The following is a 21,444-nucleotide window of genomic DNA, read 5'->3' on the forward strand; positions in this document are numbered from 1 at the left end:
TCATTGTCTATAGCTGTTCTTGCTCAACAATTGCAGAGACAAATAGTTGCAATTTGGCCACTGGGAATTTTCAGCAAAGCTGAAAATTTTTACTACCTGGTCCTTTACAGAAAGAATTTCCCAACCCCTGTTTGAGATTGTAGAAACAAGATTTCCTTCTTTTTGCTTTGTATGAGACATTAAAATCTCAACATTGCCTTTGGATATAGCTATAGAATATAACTGATTGTAGAAGTTTCTGAAACTGTGGTCTTGTGCACATGATAGTTTAAGAAACAGTTCAAGAAAAATAAAAGTACAAAAAGAAACAATGTATTCTTGTCTGGTATGAATAATTGATTCAAGGTAAAAGGATGATAACATCCCGTTATACAGTATCTCATTTTTATATTTTGAAGGTTAACATTACTATGGTGATGGACAACCTTCCACTGGTTTCCATGCATGAGGTGTGTTAAAAAATTACAGTTAATGTTTTAATTTTAAAAATTTGTTGTGGTAAAAGATACATCACCATTAATCCTCTCAAAATACTTTTTGTTGCTTTAGGGAAATTCTCCCAACTTTCTTGCCATTTTCTTTTTTAAAGTAATTTTTTTAAGATAAAAGAACAAAAACATATTAACAAGCACACAGACATAAACAAAACAACATGAAAACGATAAAAGCAATATAAAGTTTCAGACAAGGTGAAAGGAAATTAACAATGGTTGTTGTATTACATATTATTACCTTCAAATTAGTTACTCAGTTAAACAAATACAGTCATGAGTGACCAAACAATTAAACATTAACTGTTCCTTTCCATAAAGTACCCTTTCTCAAGAAGTTCTGGACATCTGTCCTCTTTCATGAGGGTCTTTAGTTGTCCTTTTGTGGCCACTTCCATGTCCTGAATCAATTCAAAACTTTTAACTTTCCTGGTCACTTTGACTTTGGGGAAGAGCTAGAAGTCTAAAGGTGCCAGATCAAGTGAATATTGTGGATAAGGAGATACCATAATTTTTTTTTAAATTGCCTTATATATTTTGAATTGATTCAGAACATTGAGGCAGGCAAGAAAAGACACTCGTAAGAGAGGACTTCCAAACTATTTCAGAGAGTGGCAAGAACAAGGGGGAAGTGTGTTTGAAGCAAGGAGGAGTATTTTGAGGGAGATTAGTGGAAATGAAACTTTTAAATTTAAGTATTCATTTTATATTCTGATCACACTGTGAGCATTCGTATCCCAGATGGTCCTTTGCGTATTCTTCCTCAGTACCTACCATGCCTTCCACTTTGCATCATGCAGCATCACAAACAAGCACTCTATCAACCCTTTCTCTTCTCAAAATAAGAATGTTAAGATGTTCAGATCATCTTTCCTTTCCATAACTGTTTTTCCCTTATCTGTTTCTATGTGGAATAAAGCAGACCTTGCTTTGCCCCTTCTCAGCGTACCATCAATACTGTACTTGTTTATGACACTAGCCATGTATTTGCAAATACAGAACAAGCTAGAGTTGATCCAGCTCAGGGTGCACCTCACATTTTCGTATAACTTGTCAATTACTTGAGCATAGTTCAGTGTCTCTTTCTACAGGTACCACACATAATTAACTTTTCAGGTTTATTGCCTTTGACAGGATATCCCACTCTCTGGCACTCCAGGAATAGCTGTTATTGTCAAAGTGGAGGCATGCTCTACCCTACCTTCTAGTTAGGACGTCTACAACAAGCATTAAAAAGATGATTATTATAAAAATACACAGAATATATTACTTCCTGTGAGCTTGTAAATGAAGTAAATGTAAACAAAAATGCATTATTCATTATGAATTCACATTAATCAGTACATAGGGGAAGAAGGAACAGAGATGCATCAGATTGAATGAAAGGGATCAGAGTTTGAGTTTTATCTGTAAAGGCCTGAGTATTTGTTTTAAAGGAAAAAGCTCAAATGTAACTTCTGACGTTGAAAGTTACTAACCTTCTCCTCCCATTATTCTCCTAGCAAAGTATGATGATAAACGCTTAATCAGCTTCATCAGAAGTTACGTGAAGTTCCTTTCCCTTGCCATCAAAATCTCAGACTCCAAACTGCTGTTCACTTCACTCTCCATACAGAGTTAAGTAAGTGATGGAAGAGTTAGGGTGTTCTCCAGAACGGTCTTCATCTCTGTGACATGGTCCTGATCTCTTGGACTCAATTTAGGTCTGAATATTCTCTTTAAGTGTTCTTATTCACTAAAGTCATAGTTAACTATAAAATTTACTCATTTCCTAAATCCTCCCTGAATTTATCAGGTCTAACTCAGGTCAGTACTGTGGGGAAATACATCCTTCTATAAATAATAACATAAACAATTTCACAAGTTACTTCAGTGAAATATTGTGAAGAAATTTTAAAACACTGACATAAACCTTTTAGTGTTATCCATACTATGAAGTTAATCAGGCAGGTCCAGATCTCCAACAGAGATGGGAAATGGCAATGGCAGGAGAGGAAATAATGCCTTAAACATGTGGCACTGCACAGAGTGTCAATAGCACTATATTTTTATTTCTAATTGTGTTAAAAATGAATAAAATCTAGCACCTGAACTTTTAAATGTAAATTTTGATGGTATTAATCATATTCACACCGTTATGCAGCCATCACGACTGCTCATTTTCAAAAACTTTCCATGCTGCAAAGCTGAAATTCCATGTCTGTTAAACATAACTCCCCACTCTCCATCTCCTGACTAGCTTACCTTCTGTCTTTATGAATATGACTAGCTACTTCATATGAGTAGAATCATAACATTGTTTGCTCTTTTGTGTCTGGTTTATGTAACTTACCTTAATTTTCTTATTCGTACTGTAGCATGCATCAGATTTCACTCTTTTTTCAAGGCTGAATGATGTTCCATTACATAGGTATAACACATTTTATGTCTCCACACATTTGTCAATGGATATTTGGATTCCTTCTACATTTTGACAATTGCATATAATGTGCCTATGAACATTGCTTTGAAGGTATCACTTTGAGATCCTAATGTCATTTGTTTTGTATTCAAAAGAATATGCAGAAGTATATTTGCTGGACTATATTTTATACTGAAATTTTTGAGGAACTACCATACAGTTTTTCATAGTACTTGTACCACTTCACATTTTCACCATTAATGTATTTTGGGTCCAAATTCTTAATTTCTTTGCCAGGATTTTTCATTTTCTTTTTTAATTGTCAGATTTTTGTATTGTTTGTATAGTAAAAAATCTAATGTATAAGGAGTCATATCTCATTGTGGTTTTTATTTATGTTTCCTACATGATTAATTATCTTTAATATATTTCTACATGCTTATTGACCATTTATATATCCTATTTGGGGAAATACCTATTATACCATTTATTTTTTGTAATTGTATATCTTATTATTGAGCTATAGTAATTCTTTATGTATGCAAGATAATAATCCTTTAACCAATAATGTAGGGTTCAAATATTTGGTTTTTCTCTACCTATTGAATATGTTCCTTGACCTACAAAAGTTTTAAGTTTTAAATTTTAGTTAGAGTTTAGTTGTAGTAGATACATATGCATGTGATGTTTATTATATATTATATATTATTATGTGTATTTTTTGTATATTAACACCTTACAGAAATACTTGATTCACAAAATTTTTTCTATTTCGTACACTGAATTTTCACTGTTGATAATGCCCCTTTACACACACGATTTTTAAAATATTTTCTCTTCATTTTATTTTATTTTAAAGAGTAAAAGAAGGAATTTTTGTATTAACATGTAATAATTATGTATATTTATATGGTACAATGTTTTATCTATTTAATGTTATAAAATATAATTATCAAATCAGGGATTAACATTTTCATCTCCCTATAAATTCTTTGTGTTTGGAGTCTTTGAATGTCTCTCTCTAGCTCTTCATAAAATATTTAGTAAAGTTATTATGAGCTCTAGTCTCCCAAGTGTATTGTAGAACACTAGAGCTTACTCTTTCTCTCTACTCTTTGGAACCTGTTATCCAACTTGCTGATCTACTATCAAACTCACTCCCGCTGACGTTCCCAATCAGTAGTACTCACTTGTCTCTGTTCAGTTGGGTTATATTTGGGCTTCCTATATGAAAGAATACATTGTATTTTTCTTTCTGTGCCTAAATTATTTCATGTAACAATGTTCCCTGGTTCCATCGAGTTGAAGGCAAATGACAGAATTCCATTCTTCTTTATGATGAAATAATATTGCCCTGCACATATACCCCATTTCGGTACTTCCAATCCCTGTATGGGCATGCAGGTTGACTCTATATTGGCTATTGTGAATAGCCCTGAGAGAAATATGGCAGGGCATGTATCTCTTTGATAAGCTGATTTCATTTCCATTGGCAGATACACAAAAGTGGGACAGGTGAGTCACAAGGGAGATGTATTGTAAGCCTTTACAGACCTTCTATACTCTTCTCCATAGTGGCTGTTCTAATTTACATTTCTGTCAACAATATGTAAGAGTTTCCTTTTCTGCTCATTCTCATTTTGGGATTTTTTGATACTATATAGTGTAGCTTGGATGAGATGATAATTCATTTGGGCTTAGATTTGCATTTCTCTAATGGTTAAATGTATTGAGCACTTTTTTCATATGTTTTTTGGCTATTTATGATACAGTTTTAGAGCCATGTGACTTTTCTTCCCTGCATTTAACCCCTTCCTCTCTCTACTCCCTTGGATCTTTACAGAAAGGAGGTGAACAGATTTTCCAAGTTTCTAAAGACTCAGCCAGAAAGCAGAAATATAGAGTGAGCAGCTATTTTAGGGAAAGGTTTCTCAACAGAATAGTTTTACTGCTGTTTCCAAGTTCAGATGTCTCAGAACTGATAACATGGCTTTTGTTATTCTGGTCAATGGACAAAAGTAGCAAGCTGGTTGCTACTAGTCCCTACTCATGTGCTAACAGGGAAAGTCCCCCACAAATATATAGATTAATGTGTTCATCCTACAATCTGGTGTAAAGAAGACATTCTTAAATGTTTGGAAAGAATGTCACTGGTGCTTATCTGAACGTTTATGCATGTTAAGGGGGCAGAATCATTATCTGTGCTTTAATGACTAGTGCTAAAGGTCAGGTGCTTCCTCTATTAAGAGCACTTTCTTGGTCTTGGTGGTGATTTCAGTTGTGGTAAGTGGTGGTATGAGCAGAACTAGTTCCAAATAAAATTTTGAACTAAGCTTTTTACTCTTCCACAGCTCCCCTTTCCTTTCCCTTGGGCCCTTAGGCATGGGCTGATATAAACTTGGGTGTTCACAATTCCCAGTACCTTGTTACATTGCTAAACAATATGTGCATATTTTACCAGAAGTCTTCTAGAGACATAGTAATGTGATAACTCATAGAACTCATTCTAATGGGAGGAGTTTGGGTTTTGCTGAGGTGAAAAACAATGTTTTGTTCCACTCTCAAATCCATAGCTGAAATATCACACTTACCCCTTCTTTAGCAATGAGGCAGCCCTTGATTTCCCAATTTAGAATAAGAAATATTTCAGGGGCTGGGGATTTAGCTCAGTGGCAAAGCACCTGCCTGGCAAGCGCAAGGTCGTGAGTTCGATTCCTGGTACCAGAAGAAAATCAAAAATAAACCAGAAAAAAAAAAAAACACTTCAAAATGAGTGCACTTCTCTCTAAGAAATGTTTTGGATCATCTTTCTCTATGAAACACAATAAGTTTAACCCAGGGTCCGGAATAGCCTAGAAAGGTCCAATGTAAGAATTTCTTATTTACATTTAGTTTGAAAGTGAATTAAAGACAAATGGGAAACCAAACCACAGAATAAAAGAAATGTCTGGACTCTAAACATGACTGAAAGAATAGTTTGATAGCATCTGTTTTGTTTCTAATTTGTAAAAACCAAAACAGAAAAAGTATTTTAATTTTTAAGAAGATGCTCTAATCTTTTATTAAGTATGCATTAAATAAAAGAAACATTCTTCAGGTGTCAAGATTAAATGTGTTTATTTTGAGTTAGTGAATACAATGGTATATTAGATACCAGCACTCCACACTACACCTATGTATTTGCCTCTAAACCTTCACACATTGTCAATTTCCATTGCTCTAACATCCCACCACTGGGCCTTCTATTTCTAGCAAAATCATAACACAAATTAAAAAGAAAGAAAGGAAAAGAAAGTTGATCACCATATTGTGCTTCCAGTGCCCCCAGAAGGATTTGAATCATCTCAAATGAATGTTGACCATTTTTAGTAAAGGGGAAAAATGATAACATGAGCACTAGTAATAGCACTACCAGAAGAGAAAGAACAGAATGATATTAAAAGCATTTTAGGCTGGACGAGTTAGTTTTGCCTCAGTTAAAAATCCACATAATATCATGGAGATGACGTCAAAGGTAATTGTTCAATTTGTGGGCCGTACACCAGCGTATTGGCTAGTACATTTTTGCACTGACAAGGAAGCAATACAAGTTTTATTGTCTACCATGACACTTCCAGGTTTTTCACTTATGAATATACCTGCCAACCTAATGATTCTTGCATGCATTAGAGTTTGCTTTTGTAGAGTTAAGTTTATTCCCCCATCCCTCCCACTCCCGTAAACATTGCGATGCGAACTCTTTGCCCAACTTTGAAAGAATGTTGCAAAGGACAGCTCTGTGGCACCTTAGGACAGGCATCCCCTGTCCCCTCTCCAGGCTACAGATGGATCAGCAGTACTGACCACATCTCATCGTACATGCAAACAGGTGCTGTTCCTTTAATGTCCCCATGCCAGAGGCATACAAGTCAGCAGGTATGCATACAAAAATGGAAGTCAAATGAAAAAGAAAGGAAAAGAAAGAAAGAAAGAAAAAGCTTTCTTGTGAAAAGCCTTTTGTCCTAGAAGGAATCCATTGCTTTGAATTCACTTAAGGCCTGCACAGGCGAAATGTGTTTCTTTTGAGAACCTCGTCGAACTCGTGTCTGGAATTCTTCAGGCTTCTCTCTCTTCACAAGGGGCTTCTTCTCTGGAGCCTTCATCTTCCAAGACACAACTGGGGAGTTGACAGCTGCTGTCCCATACACCTTCTGGTATTTGGTTGAGGCCACATAGGATGCTTTCACTGTGAGCACAACGGCATTCATCAGGTTTTTAGCTGCCTGGATAAGCGATGTGGCACTGTCCAGCTACAGTAGGAGAAGAATAAGATACACCTGGGTTAATCAAGGCTCCAAATTCAAAAGACAGTGGGTACAGTTAAAACAATGTTTTGCTTGTTGCTTTTTGCCAAAAATAAGAAAATTATCACAAGATAAGGTAAACAGACTTCACATCAGCCATCTGTCTTCCCCTATCCTTAATCTCCAAGTAAACAAACATAAAGGTTGTCCTACAGGATATAGCTTTCTAAAAGCCCTGATACCACTAGGCAAAGCCCTCTTTGTAGCATATAAGAATTCCAAAGTAGAAAGATTTCTCAAAGAGAAACATATATTATTATATTAGGTGGTTAGATTAGGCTAATTAGTAACAGTAACAAATAACTCAAATATTGCAAAAACATTTGGCAGACACTGAAGAATAAAAGATGATAGGGAATTACATTTCCATTCCATGGTTCAAATTATGGAAATATCTTTGTACCTGTAGGCTATTTTTATAGCTGAGATCAGGATTGGTGTGAATGAAAAAAGCTAAGCATATGAATGATTCATGTTCTGGATTTTACTTACTAAGCACAGAGTATTTATTTATTCCAGGATCATAAGTATACCTCGAATTAAAATACCAATAATTTTGCCAGGATCTTGTGGATTAGACAACATTCAATAAGATCCCTGAGACCATGTGGTAATGAAATAGTTAGTACAGCCTATGTGTCAAAAACTATCCTAAGACTTTTTTTCAAGTATATCCTCACTAACTATCCCTATGACACTGAGGTAGGAATCATTATTTCTATTTTACAGGGAGAGAGTTGACCTTGTAACTTCTGCTGGTTTACACAGCTTGAGGAGTGAATCTTCAATCATTACATTACTGGCCCATATTGCCACCCTATTGGATAGGATAGCTCTTTAAAATGCTCTTACTGGGGCTGGGGATTTAGCTCAGCTACACAGCACCTGCCTGGTAAGCGCAAGGTCATTAGTTTGATTCCTGGTACTGGAAAAACAAACAAAAAAACAAACAAAAAAATGCCCTCACTGGTCACACCTTCTGAATAGGTTTAGAGGCCCATCACCAAATTACAGATATTTTTTCAGGTTAATTCTTTTCTGCTCAGATCTCAATAGACAGTATGGTATACAACATATGCTAGACCATTCCATATCTGTTTAAACCTTCTTGTGTCACTGCCTGAACCATAGAGCTGGAAAAACTCCAAAGTATATTTTTCATGCTTCATTTCAGCCAGGAATCTACAGGTGCACCACTGAAATGAAGGAACTACTAAACTGCAGTTTTTACTTCAGCCTGAGGGAGGTTTCAACACAAGTTGGTCATTCATCAAACTTCATATAATATCAAGTAATGAAAGGTGTCCCTTAAGTTAAATGAAGGAACCAAGGATGTTCCCAGATATCCCGCTCCAAGATGTTGAGATTGTTGCACAACCTTAAAGTCAAAGATTGTAGCTGCGATAAGGGATTGAAATGAAACACAGGACCTTCTAAAGGCCTTGGTGGTTGCCAAAGTGTTTAAACTGAGAGACACTAAGTCCCATGGCTTCCTTTTCTTATGTAACTGCCATTCACTTTATGTTATTTCTTATGATCCAAATCTGCTCTGGGCAGTGACTAAGGTCATCAGAAGTTGGGTCTAACACCTCTCTGACACCATTATGCTGGCTCCTCCTTGTCTATATTAAAGATTTTAAAGTTACACCAAATTTAAAACATTATGACAATCAAATGAGTCTTATCATTAGGAAAATAATGGGCGATGCTTTTCATATGAATCTATCATATGCTAAAGAACCCAAACTTTACCCTTCAAAAATTAAAGGTAAATATCACATCATTCTTATAAAAATATAGAGAAGAAGCAGAGACATTTGTGGATTAGTCAGGATTCAGTAGACATATTATTGAATATTTTGGACAGTAACTCAACCAAATGGTTAGAGTAACCCACTTACTGCATTTTACCCCTCTATTACACTATAAAAAGTGCATGTATATCAAAATAATTGCTTAGCCCATAGTGTTTCTATTATACAGCCAAAGTTTGCAAAGCTAGGTTTAAAGCAAATTCTATATTACTCATGTTAACAGGAGACAAGCCAAGCATGGAATTAGTGCAGTGGTTCTCAATGTACTGTCTTTAAACCAGTGGCATCAGTATCACCTGGGAATTATTAAGATGAATTCTTCCAGGCTCAGATCAAAGCTTGGTGAATGAATAACTTACTTTGTTTTACTAGACATCGAGGGGATTCTGATATTTGCCAAAGATTGATAACCACTGGATTAATGAAATGTAAACACTATCTGAAGGCTTAATGGATACAGTGATTTTGAGACTTCCACCGTACAAAATTTGATCATGTCATAGACAGGCATATGATGGAATTTTACTTTACCATCTTTCCCGTCACACCCCCAGGTAGAATTATAAATAATGAAGGACAGAGATGAATCAACAAACTATTGGGACAATTAGTTGCAGATCAGTCACAATTTCTGTAGGAGCTAGAGAGAAATCACTTTGTTTCTCCTTGATCCATTGATAGTTTCCTGTAAGCCTGTCAGGTTTCAGAAATGAGAAATATTCATTCATGAAGTTAGTTCATTCTATTCTGTGCTGTGGGTAGAGAAAGGGTAGAATGATATGTCAGGGTTAGGTTTATTGATCTGACTTGGGGTAATAGAATTAGTAGAAATACCATAAGACAAGTTATGTCTACAGTATTATTAAATGCATCCCAAAGAGTGAGTCTGGGGAGAATTGAGTGAATCTGAAGAGAAGGATATGAGTAATTTGGAGACTTTTACCACAGATTCCATTTTCAGATAGATGGTGTCTAATTCTGCAGCAAAAATACGAGAGCCTGTCTCATCTTCAGAACCCATTTCCTCTCCCAGCCTGATGCAGGAATCCTGTGAATAAACCTAATACAGTGGTTGAAAGTGAGAGAGCTCTGAAATATAAATCCAGTGGTTTCATTCAAGCCACCTACTAAGGCAGATCTTGAATTTGTGGCAAGGTTACAGGGAGGAGGTGAGGGATCCAGATGACTAAACTTGAACAACATTACGCAGACAACAAGCCCAACCTAAAATTATCAGTACAAAAATGTGACTGGGGGTCACATTTTCATGGGGCTGGGGGTTTAGATCAGCTGCACAGCACCTGCCTGGCAAGTGCAAGGTCATGAGTTCAATTCCCCATACTGGAAAAAAAAAAAAAAAGTGACATTTTAAAAAGTTGAATGGCCAAAGGATAAATTTTACGATTTTTCCTAGAATCCTTTTTGTGATTTAGATAACTATCAGCACAATAAGAATTTTTATTTACAAAGGGTTTTCTTTGTGCTAATTTCAAATGGCCCTAAGACCTGGTTTCCAATTGGAATGTTTATACTAAAAATTCACTTCTAAAGAAAAGATGTTTAAAAGAGCAGGAAAACAATTTTATACAAGGATTAGGAACACCAACTCAGCATAATTTAATTCTATTTAATGATTTATACTGTAGTTGTGGTATTTTCAAAAAAGTTGCTTATAGAATATGTGTAAATGAAATTCTAACAAGAATCACCAGTGTTCATTGAGGACTTACTATGTGCCTGACATTGCCTTAGTTCTTTAAATTGTGTCACTTTTCAAAAATTCAGAAGAAAAATTATTTTACCATTATAAGTGGGGAACTGAAGCTTACAAAGGCAAGTAGTACCCGTACTAGGTAAAATAGGGTTTCAATCCAGTGTTGTCTCTCTAAAACCATCTGACTGAACACCATGGCACAGCATTGCTCCTGTGGAGCATGTTGAGTTTCTGCGCTCTTTTTTTTTATGAGCAGTGACTACCTTTCACCCACATGGACCTGTTTCCATTTCTTTTCTCTAGGCTGGAAGCCTGACCTCTACTCTTGGCCTGCTGTGGTTTGCCTCAGGACAGCTGTGAGCCCAACCTTCATTCACAGCACCTGGACTCTCCTGGAATTTGGCCTAACGTATGTCTTCACTGGGTACTGATACCTTTTTCTGGGTTTGAATTCTCCCTCAGAGCAGGAACAGCTCCCATATAGTAGTATTTACTTAGTTTCTCTAAAGCACTTTTACTACCCAGCTCTAACCACAGTTAGACTTTCAGAAGGAGTTCAGCTACTCTAATGAGTGCCCTAAAAAGCTTTATCTCAATTCCTGAGAACTTTAAAATAGCCTCAAAAGGCAACCACACCTCACCCATTGCATAGATATCGATTTCTGCAGAAACTTTTTACCCTTCAGAGACCTTTCTATTCACTGTAGAGATCCCATCAAGTTCCTTATCTGGTCTAAGATAAACTGCAGTTTCAGCTAATTTTGAAAAGAAGAGCATACATTTGGCAAATGAGATTTCGTGCCAGTGTCAGGACCAACCCCCCCAAGTGTCATTTCTCTCATGTAATCTCTAAGCCGTGAAGAGGTTGGTAATAGAATTATGCCAACTGAGACTCTGAAGACCCATTACTTGCCTTATGTCATTCTGCAAATAAGTGATAAAGTCAAGATTTAAACTCAGGTGACTACACAGCCGGAGTGCTAATCATGGCCTCAAGCAGCGTCCTACAGCCACACTCTGTAGACCAATCCTCAATCCCAAAGTCTACTGAGCTGTGCTAGACTAATTCCGCCACTTTCATTCCATAGGTGTCTTCAGTCCTTAAGCATGGAAATTAGAATTTTCCTAATTCTGTCACTATTCTTTTAAAATATCAAACTACTGTTTTTAAAAAGGCAGCAGATGTTTCCTCACATCTTGTACTATTACAGTCCATGTAAAGCAAATAAGGGCGAGAGAGCTGTTTCTGTAAGGCGTTTTCCGGTGGGTTTTTTCCTCCTCTGCCTCTATTACCTCTGGTTTCTTCTTAAAATCACTCAACTTCTAATAAAGAGTCAGACTTACATTCCCATATACAGTCTTGAGCTTGTGTTTTGAGTGGATGGAGGAACTAGAAGGAAGACTTTCCTGAGCTATGATTCTCTCATTTATTGCTTATGCTGTTCTTTACAACTTCAGAGCCCAAAAACGTCCTAAAATGTGCGTGAATGAACTTAGAGCTTACATGGTTAACTGGGCAGTCCTGAAGCTCCCATGTCATTAGTTGCATATTATTTTATTAAATCTGAGTTTGCATGCAGCGTGCGTTCAATTTCAACTGAAATAAGTAGGGTCTACACAATTGAATTACACTGTTTCAAAAGAACTGCAGCTATATCTCTTGAAATGCTGTATTCTCCTTTACCCTCTTCCCCCCATTCTATCCATTCATCTTTCTACCTACACCTGTATCCAGTCCACATATTTCTTCAGACACCTATTGAATATTTATTTTGTAGTAACCGTGTTCTTAAGTGCAAGTATACATGCATACATAGGCATAAGTGCTGAACTACAAGAGTTCACAATACATTAAGAAGAGCACAAAAAATGTAGTACTCTGCAATAAATCTTTTAGAGGGATGCAGTGTGCTCAAGGATCAAAAAAAGGTAGATCTACTTTGAGTCAGGGAGAATACATCAGGAAATATGGGCTTCATGGTTGTCATGATATCTAAGCTTTCTTTAATAGGCAAAATAAGAGGGTGGAGCAGGGGTGGGTACTTAAGCATGATGAAGAAGGGCAACTCTCAAATTCTCAGCTAATACAACTGTCTATATATTGAGACTGCATAAAAAAAGAGGAAAATTGAATTGCTATGCTGGTGAATTTAACTTTGGATAGAATGAGTTTGCAGTATCTGTGTTTTACCAAGGAATTGCTGTGATAATAATCCCTGGATAAGCAGATATAAGAAACTGCATATCTTGCTAATATTGCTTTTCTAAGTTCTTTCATGAACTGGATTTTGCATCCTATAGGTGGATAAGGTATATCAATTTATGTCTGATTGTTTTCTTCCCTTCTTAGTTCTTGATGTTTTTATACATCTTTACTTATGAATGCTGGATGAAATATTAAATCTGTTTTCTCTCTCCAGGTCAAAATGTTCAATACATATACTAGAATTTTTCTCAGCATAGGGCTTTAAGACAAAAATTAATATCCTTTTAAATAATCTAAAACATATCATCAAGAAATATCTTATTTGGATAAAAAGCAGACTTGTCTGACTAGGGCATAGTTAAGTAACTAATAATCCTTCACCCTTTGTGATAATGGTAAACTTCCTGGGGCCAAGAAAATACAGATTAGATTTTTAATAACTTGCTTAAAAAACAAAAAAATTTTAAAAACCAACCACATAACAATGTTAAAGTAGAAAACAATATGAAAAGGGTGGGAAATACATTGGATTAACTGCATATAAAAGAGTAAATGTCTTGAAATATTAATTTGTAAGGCTCCACATATAAATCCAGAAGAGGATAGCAATGCACTGTGTTTCACGTGCATCCATTTATGACATGCAGGTAGAAATAGATGCATTTTCAGGTTGTATGTCTATCTTGATGTGTCTGTGTTTTACCCAGGAATTTTTTGGATAATGAGCTTTGGGTAACCAGCTATAAGAAGCCACATATTTTGCATTAGTTTGCAAAGTTGATTATCTATCGATTAGCAACAAATAATGAAATATTAATGGCAGATCATGGGATTCTAAAGTACAAAGCCATCTGTTAACTGGATTAAAAATAATACAAATGTCATAGGACTACTGGCTAAAGTTAAACAGAATAAAATATGCCAGGTCCATTTGAAAGGTGATTTTGAAACATCCATACTTAGGAGTATGCTTTGATTACTTCAAAAGGCTTGGAAGTGCCTGGGAGAGGGAACCCATTCCCTTCTGGGCTGAGGCTATTTTATTTTCATTATCTGAAGCCAGAGCTAATAGTGCTGAATACGAGAATGCGGAAATGGTTTCCCAAATATGGGTAAACCCCACTTTAGCCCCTTGCAAGAGGAGTATTTTAATGATGCTACCCTACCCATTCCAGTAGAGGAAGTTGTGATGGAAGAATTGACAATAAATTGAAAGCAAACACCCTGAGAAAACCAAAATTTTCCACTGGAGTCGGTCATTTAATTATATTTAAACAATTATCTGCCAAAAAGGAGTCACAAATTGCTTGCAGGGAGAAAAAAATAAAAGATTTTGCGACCAGTTAGCTTTTCTGTTAATGAATGGAAGGTTAAAACCTACAGCATTGGAGCCTATTATCTGCCAAGAGGAACATTTCATGTTTTAAAAATCCATGAGGCTTTGAAGAGATATTTGATCTCCTTAGAAACTGTGATACATTTGAAATGCCTTGAAATATCTGCCTACTTTTCCCAGGGTCTATATCAATAACAATTTTTTAAAAGTCTAGCAAGTCCAGGACAACAAATAACTCAGGCAAACAAAGACATGGTGAAAAGGTGCAGAAAAGGTACAGTAGAATGACATCTTTCTCCACTGAGGTCTTCTCAAGATACACTTATACACTTACAAAGGAGTAAATAAAATAAGAAAGAAAAGAAATTTCTGTTATGGAAAGCCCTCACACAAGTGCTCTGGCCCACTTATTCTTCTTCCTCAAACAATGAAGCAAATTTGAAAAGCTGGATTTCTTTCTCTTAAAACATGACAGTGGCAAACACAGGACAGCAGTTTGCCACTGATCCCAAGCCCCTGGCAGACATTATTAATCAATCATGGAATTTTGCTCCTTTAGAATTCACTAAGTGGTGGAAGAAAGGAAACATATTACTCCCGCCTCCAAGAAGCTACACTGTGACAGAGTTGTCAAAACCTATTTGATTCTGTTTACAGAACAAAGACATCATCCACAGTACTTCTTGTGTATTTATATTAAATTGTTTAATACTTTTTGTTGTTATTGCATCCTATCAGACCACTGACAAATATTTCTATTTCAATAATGCTGCATTCACGCTTTTGTTCCCACAATTAATTTTTTAGGAGCAGATTGTGCACTTCTTTCTACTGACACCATATTATAAGCTGCCAATTAATAAAATCATTAATGAGAAGGCATAAATACTAACAGAAGTACAAAACACTGTAGGCAATGATTTTAAATCAGAGGGTTAAAAATTAGCTGCATATATTTGATGAGTGTAATACGTGAGATGAAAATGACCATCATAGATAGAGTGCTCTTACTGTTTTCTAAAATGCATTAAAACAATATAACATACAGTAATCTGCCATAATGGATGGCCAAAATGCTGGGAGGCTAAAACCTGAATACAAGGGGTGTTCCTATTTGATTACTAGGCTTTGAAAAGTGAATATTTTAGAGCTTTAAATAGTGGATCAATCATTGTTGAAAGGAGGACAACAGGCCTGTTATTTTTTCTGCAGGGTTTCCTTGAGTGATGCCAGAGAGGCAGCTGGTGCTGTACCAGTGTGGGAGGCCAGTTGTTAGGAAATCTGTATGTAATGGCTCAAGATTAAATTGGCAAAGACCTTCATAGAGAGGTACTGCAATCCCAGTCAGGCTAAGAAAAAGATCTCCAGAGCCTGGCTGAGAAATGTGCCAATCGGTACTCAGGTAGCTTTCACAACTGGACATATTTGTGTCTTCGGTTTTAATTCATTTAGGTAGGTAGTAGCGCTTCATAGTCAGCCAGTCCACTGATTAACTGTCTTCATTTGCATTTTTTCAATTATCGGTAAGTAAACCTTGGGGACTCCCATGAAGGCTTAATTACAGTCAACAAATCTCCTAAACCTGGCTTAGAGCCATTTTTCTCTTGCCATTAAAGGCAGAACATTTTTTGCTCAACCCAAAATGAGACATTCTTGCTAAACTTGGAATCTCAAAGAGGATTTGGAGTGTTTAGACATGTTGCCCTTGAAAAGCTGTGAACAGGAACACCTGTACTAGAAAGCTCCCTACCTCCCTTGTCTGGGCTTCCTCCTTCCATGGTACCTTTCAGCTTCCTCCATTTTCCCAGATTTTGGAAACTCCTGTCCCATAGGTCCTTTATACATTTACTACTTCCACAGAAAAAGAGAACCATGAGAAATAAATCCATCAGGCAAAGGAAATGCCAATGGATGTTCAAATACCTACTATGAGTAGGAGCTATTCGTAGGCTGAGAGACAGTCTTTATGTCACATAAATGTGCTAAGCATCCACAGTTCATGGTGCCATCTCTGACTGTGTGTACCAGTATGCTCTGCAACATTTATTTTTATATCAAAGAAACTTCCTAAGGGTTAAGTATCCTTGATTCCTCCCTTGTGGGAGACAATCTCTATTAGTGCCAGTTAATATTATTAAGGGGACTGGATTAAGAGATACCTGCAGAGATGACTGGATCATGGGGATGTTATACTCATCAACGGATTCATCTACTGATGTTCATAGCTGCATGTGCTATTAGGAGGTGTGCCCTAGTAGGAGGAGGTGGATGGGGGTTCCTCATAAGTATATACATCTCACTAGCACTGGTGTGTGGGTGTGTGTATGAATGTGTATATGTGTGTGTTCTGTGTCCTTCCTGCTGTGAACTGGGTAGTTCTTCACGATGCCCTTCTGCCATGAAATTTCTGCTTTGGAGCCAACTGACCAAGGAGTAAAACCCTGAACCAAATGAAAGAGCTCGTCCTTTAGGTTGTGTGTGTTGGGCCTTTTGTCCCAACAATGAGAGTGCACTGTTTGCGCTCCTTCTGTTTTCACCAATCCCCCTTCCCAAAAGGCATCATAATAGAAGGCAATGTAAGAGAAACTCTTATCCAAAAATTCAAAAGAAGGGGCTGGGGATTTAGCTCAGCGGCACAGCGCCTGCCTGGCAAGTGAGAGGTTGTGAGTTCGATTCCCGGTACCGGAAAAAAAAAAACCAAAAGAAGCAAAAATTTCACAAAATATATCAGAGTGTCTGCTAATAAGTGCTGAAGGCTATTTAACAATTTATAAAAGTGCTCCCAGCCTCCAGAATGACACACATACAGCCACTGAGTAGAGAGTAGAGGATGAGTCAAGCACTGTCGCATCGGGTGCTGGAAAGGGGAGTGTTGTGCCTAGAAAGTGAGCAGAATGCGAAGGCCGTGCATCAGTCTTCATCCTTTCATCACTGTTCACAATCAAACATTACTAAAGGTATCATCACATGGCATCACTCATGTGCTAGGACAAATAAACTCCCACCTAGCCAGTACACTTCTCCATATCAGGTGTGTGGAATGAGCTGGTCAAAGCCTCTGGTCCTACCCAGGTACTAGATGGAGAATCACAAGAAAAGCAGAGTTCCTTCCCCATTGAGTTTGTGTCTCTCTCCTCAGGACCCAAGTCTCCTCTTCATCTCTTCATCACCCTTTTCTTTCAAGTATTGTGCATTTTTTTCTCCTCTGGAATCACATCCTTACCTTCATTATTCACCTCTCATCATCCTGGCCCCTCCATTCCATCTGTTCTTCTCATAGTGATAATCTGGGCTACGTTTTGAATAAAGCTGGACCTCAGTCATAATTGGACTAGTCACTAACTACATGAGTTTGAACACTTAGCGCTACCTCAAATTCTTTATCTTCAGAATAAAAATGAAAATATCTTTCCTAGGCTTATTAAGCACTACGTAAGCTAATGTTCTTAAATGTAAATACCTAGCCCAAGGTAAATCCATAACTAACCTTGAATTTTATGATTACTATGATCCATCTTTCCCCAAATCACTGCTGAGTCAAAACAAAAAGAAAAACTTTTGCAACTTATATTTTTCTACCACCCCTGACTTACTTTCTCCTTTGAAAGTTTTACCCGTCTAGCATTTGGAGCTCTCATTAGCTCTTTCTTACTGAAGTTATTTATATTTTGACTTGATTTAAGTATTTGAATATTATGTTAGTTTATCAGAGATATTCCAGAGCAGAATAGAAAAGGATCAAAATGTTTATACCTTTTAAAAGTACTACTGAATCCTTTAGAATAAAGAAGGAATGAAGATTTAGTAACATGGGAAGGACATAAAAATGTGACAATCAAAATATCTAAGCACATTCAAGATTTGGTAGTGGTTGGAGGAAGACTGAAAATAGAAAGTCCAGGTCTACTAAGAGGAGAAAAGATAAGGTAGCCTGGAAAGACAATGTTTAAACATCTAAGGTGAGAAGCTAAAAAATCCTATTTTGGTTTCAATATTATTTTTAGAATTATTTCCTTCACTACTAGTCCTAAACATATTCTTCTCAACATACAGCCCAAACATTAGCCACTGAGGAGAGTTAAGAATTCAAGATGGAACCCATTTACCTTATCCCTCACTCTAATTGTACCCACAGGGCTGCAAGGAAGGGTATATTTTGGTTTGAGTCACCTGTGCAATCACTGCTTTCATTAAAAATAAAATAGTTCACCTTATTCATGATTTGGTTTTCCACAGCTTCAGTTACCCAGAGTCAATTTCAGGATGAAAATACCACATAGAAATTTCCAGAAATAAACAATTCATAAGTTTTAAACTACTCTCTGTTCTCAGGGGTATGATGAAATCTTACATACTTTTGCTGAAGATGTGAGTCAAAACTTTGTCCAATGTATCTACACATTTGTCACTTGGCAGCTGAAGATTATAAGTACAGCACATAGAGTTCTATACTGCCTGTGATTTCAGATATACACTAGGGATCTTGAAATAAGGCTATGTTTAAGAGAGGACTATGTAGTATATTAATATCACCTTTCACTTTGATAACATGGTTTTCTTCAAATTCATGAACAATGATTACTTACATGCAATTCAAAAATTAATGAAGTGCTACACTTATATAAAAATATAAAAAATAATTCACTACATTAATCCCAAAATTTCAACTCTTCTTTCATTGTAGAAATGGGAATTAGGGCAAGAAGAAATAGTACAATTATTCAAGTGCTCATAAGAGGTCTTCCGTATAATGTATGGTTTAAAACCCAGTAATGTTAATTAAATTAGTTTTAATTTTGAGCAGGTGATCCATGGATTTCACAATTGAACATTTTTTTGTCTACTTTAAAACTTTTTAAAAATAGACACAGAATAAAAATAATACCACCCAAATCATTTTTTTTCTTCCTGGTCACTTCTTTTTCCATTGTGAACTACAAACGGACTACAAATGTCAATAAACATTTAAATAATTTCCACATGTGTAGTGTGTACACTATCATGAATTTGATTTTGGGTTTCCTAGCTTTCCTTATTCAATGATTTTTAACCATTATTATTTTGCTTATTTCCATATATATCTCACTTCAAGTTCTTAAAAGAATTATCACCACAAAGAATATCTTTTCGCATTTAGAGAATGATCTAATCTTCCTCAGGCCTTTTCTGATTGACTTTTCCCAATCTTCGAGAGACAGTAAGAGCTCGATGATTCACTTCACCCCTCCCCAGCACCTCCTCCCACAGTCTTCTCCCACTTGCTGGGGGGGGTGGAGAATCCCTACTGCTCTTCCTACCATTTAAATTAAGCACCCATAGGGTGATGCTGCACCTCGTTTTTCCTGACTCAACATCTACTCTGTCATGTGAATCTTCAAATCATTGCCAGTATTTGATTTCTCACTTTCTTCACTCTTACCACTCTGGCATACTCATCACTGAGCATACTTGTTGTTGCATAGCTTCCACTCACTACTCACTACTGTCCTCGCTTCCTACCCTTTCACCCTCTTTAGTCTTAGAAAAGAGACAAGACCCTGTTAAACATACTCAGACAATAATACCACTTCTCTTTGTCATTACCCTTCAGTGATTTCTATCTCAGTCTAAGCAAAACTCAATGTGAAAGCTGGTTGCACAGCAAGAGGTCTTGCAGGTCATGACTTGAATCTGACACTTCTAATATTTCCCCCATTCTCTCAATGCCTAAAAAATGGCTCTGGACGGTCGGTCAGGCAGACCAATCTTTCTCACAATGCAGGATCTTAGAAGTTTTTATTTTCCTTGCCTAGAAAACTCTTCTTCCAGATATCTGCAAGGATTCCTCTGTCATTTCCATTTGATCTTTATTCAAATGCCAGCAACTTGGTGAAAACTACCCTAGCCATAGATTGTAACATCATTTCCATCTTTACATTGCCATTTTCTATACTCTTTCCATATAGTAATATTTTTATCCTTTTATCAATACACAATACATACTTCTTCCTTCTGTGCATTATTCTCTACTGACATGTTGTGTTGCAAATACCTAAAACAGTGCTGGTGTATGTGTTGAATGTTTGTTGAATACTGTTGAATAGTTGTAGAATGTGGATGGGAAAAAGGTGAAAAGAATTTTCCAAAGACACAAACCTAAGGCTAGCTCAGTATGCATTTTTTCTGTGTCTCCATTATTTAATGGAAATAAATGCAAAGACCTGATATTATCAGGAGTGTAGTATTAAGGCCCATAGTAAACAAAGCATATATTAGCCAATGTGTGATGTAAAACTTATAAATTTTTCCTCTTACTCTACCTGAAGTGGTAGAACATCAAGATTAGCCTTTGCTTAGGAAATGGCCACAGTTTAATTCTTGGTGTTTACTTGTTGCTTTCTGCTTACAAAACAATTTTCTTTTACAGAAAAATCGTATCTCCTATTAATAGTACCAAATCTGAAAGGCACTGCATTATGTTTGAATCTTGCTGGACCCTAAGGAAATGATCTCTAACTCTCAAAAGATATATAAGTTAGATATGCATCCTTTATTTACATATGAGGAAAGCAAAATAGAGAAAAGTTAATTGTCTTCTAAAATTGGTTCATAGTATTCATTTCTAGCAAAACCAGTTCTCCACATATAATAGGCAGTATTTCCTTCTTGGGACAATCCACCATAGGATCCTTCTCTACCAGCTTTTCATTTTGTGCTATTGGTGGGCTTAACCTGGAGGTAGGTGTGCAACTTTTCTTTTAATTGGTTGCAAGAATGTGACCTTCATTACATCAGCAAACACATGCTGCTTCCTCTGTTCCTTTCCAAGTGGCTGATGGAATGCAAGGAAACCAGTCCCAACCTTACATTGCACACAGCAGAAGACTACAGTGAAACTATCTCTGAGTCTTGTTAGTGTCAGTGACTGTAAACACTGGAGACACTATGCTATGTTGAGTTTCCATTTCTTCAACTGTGAAATTGGGTTAATAACAACAGCAGTAGTGACATATTTCAGAAATAATTCTGAGGTCCAAGTGAGAAAATAAAACAATTTTTCTAAACTTTAAAAAGTAGGTGACTCTAAGAGATGATTATGTAATCTTTAAGTGTCTTTTGCATCTTTCATCATAGTTTATGGGAACATGTGGGTGCTTCTG

General features: G+C 36.5%; 1 protein-coding gene across 2 annotated transcripts in view; it reads right to left on the minus strand.

Annotated features, from left to right (window-relative positions):
• Window positions 1-5,990: 5,990 nt before the first annotated feature.
• Ctnna2 (catenin (cadherin-associated protein), alpha 2) overlaps window positions 5,991-21,444 on the minus strand; it is a 1,070,661-nt gene continuing 1,055,207 nt past the window's right edge. For both annotated transcript variants that reach the window (XM_005385453.2, XM_005385454.2), the window contains one exon: window positions 5,991-7,181. In XM_005385453.2, coding sequence (XP_005385510.1) covers window positions 6,894-7,181 — 288 coding nt within the window. In that variant the 3' untranslated portion in view covers window positions 5,991-6,893. The remainder of the gene's footprint in view (window positions 7,182-21,444) is intronic.

Source organism: Chinchilla lanigera, unplaced genomic scaffold (assembly GCF_000276665.1).
Source record: "Chinchilla lanigera isolate Chin_1 unplaced genomic scaffold, ChiLan1.0 scaffold00023, whole genome shotgun sequence".
NCBI classification, from domain to species: domain Eukaryota; kingdom Metazoa; phylum Chordata; class Mammalia; order Rodentia; family Chinchillidae; genus Chinchilla; species Chinchilla lanigera.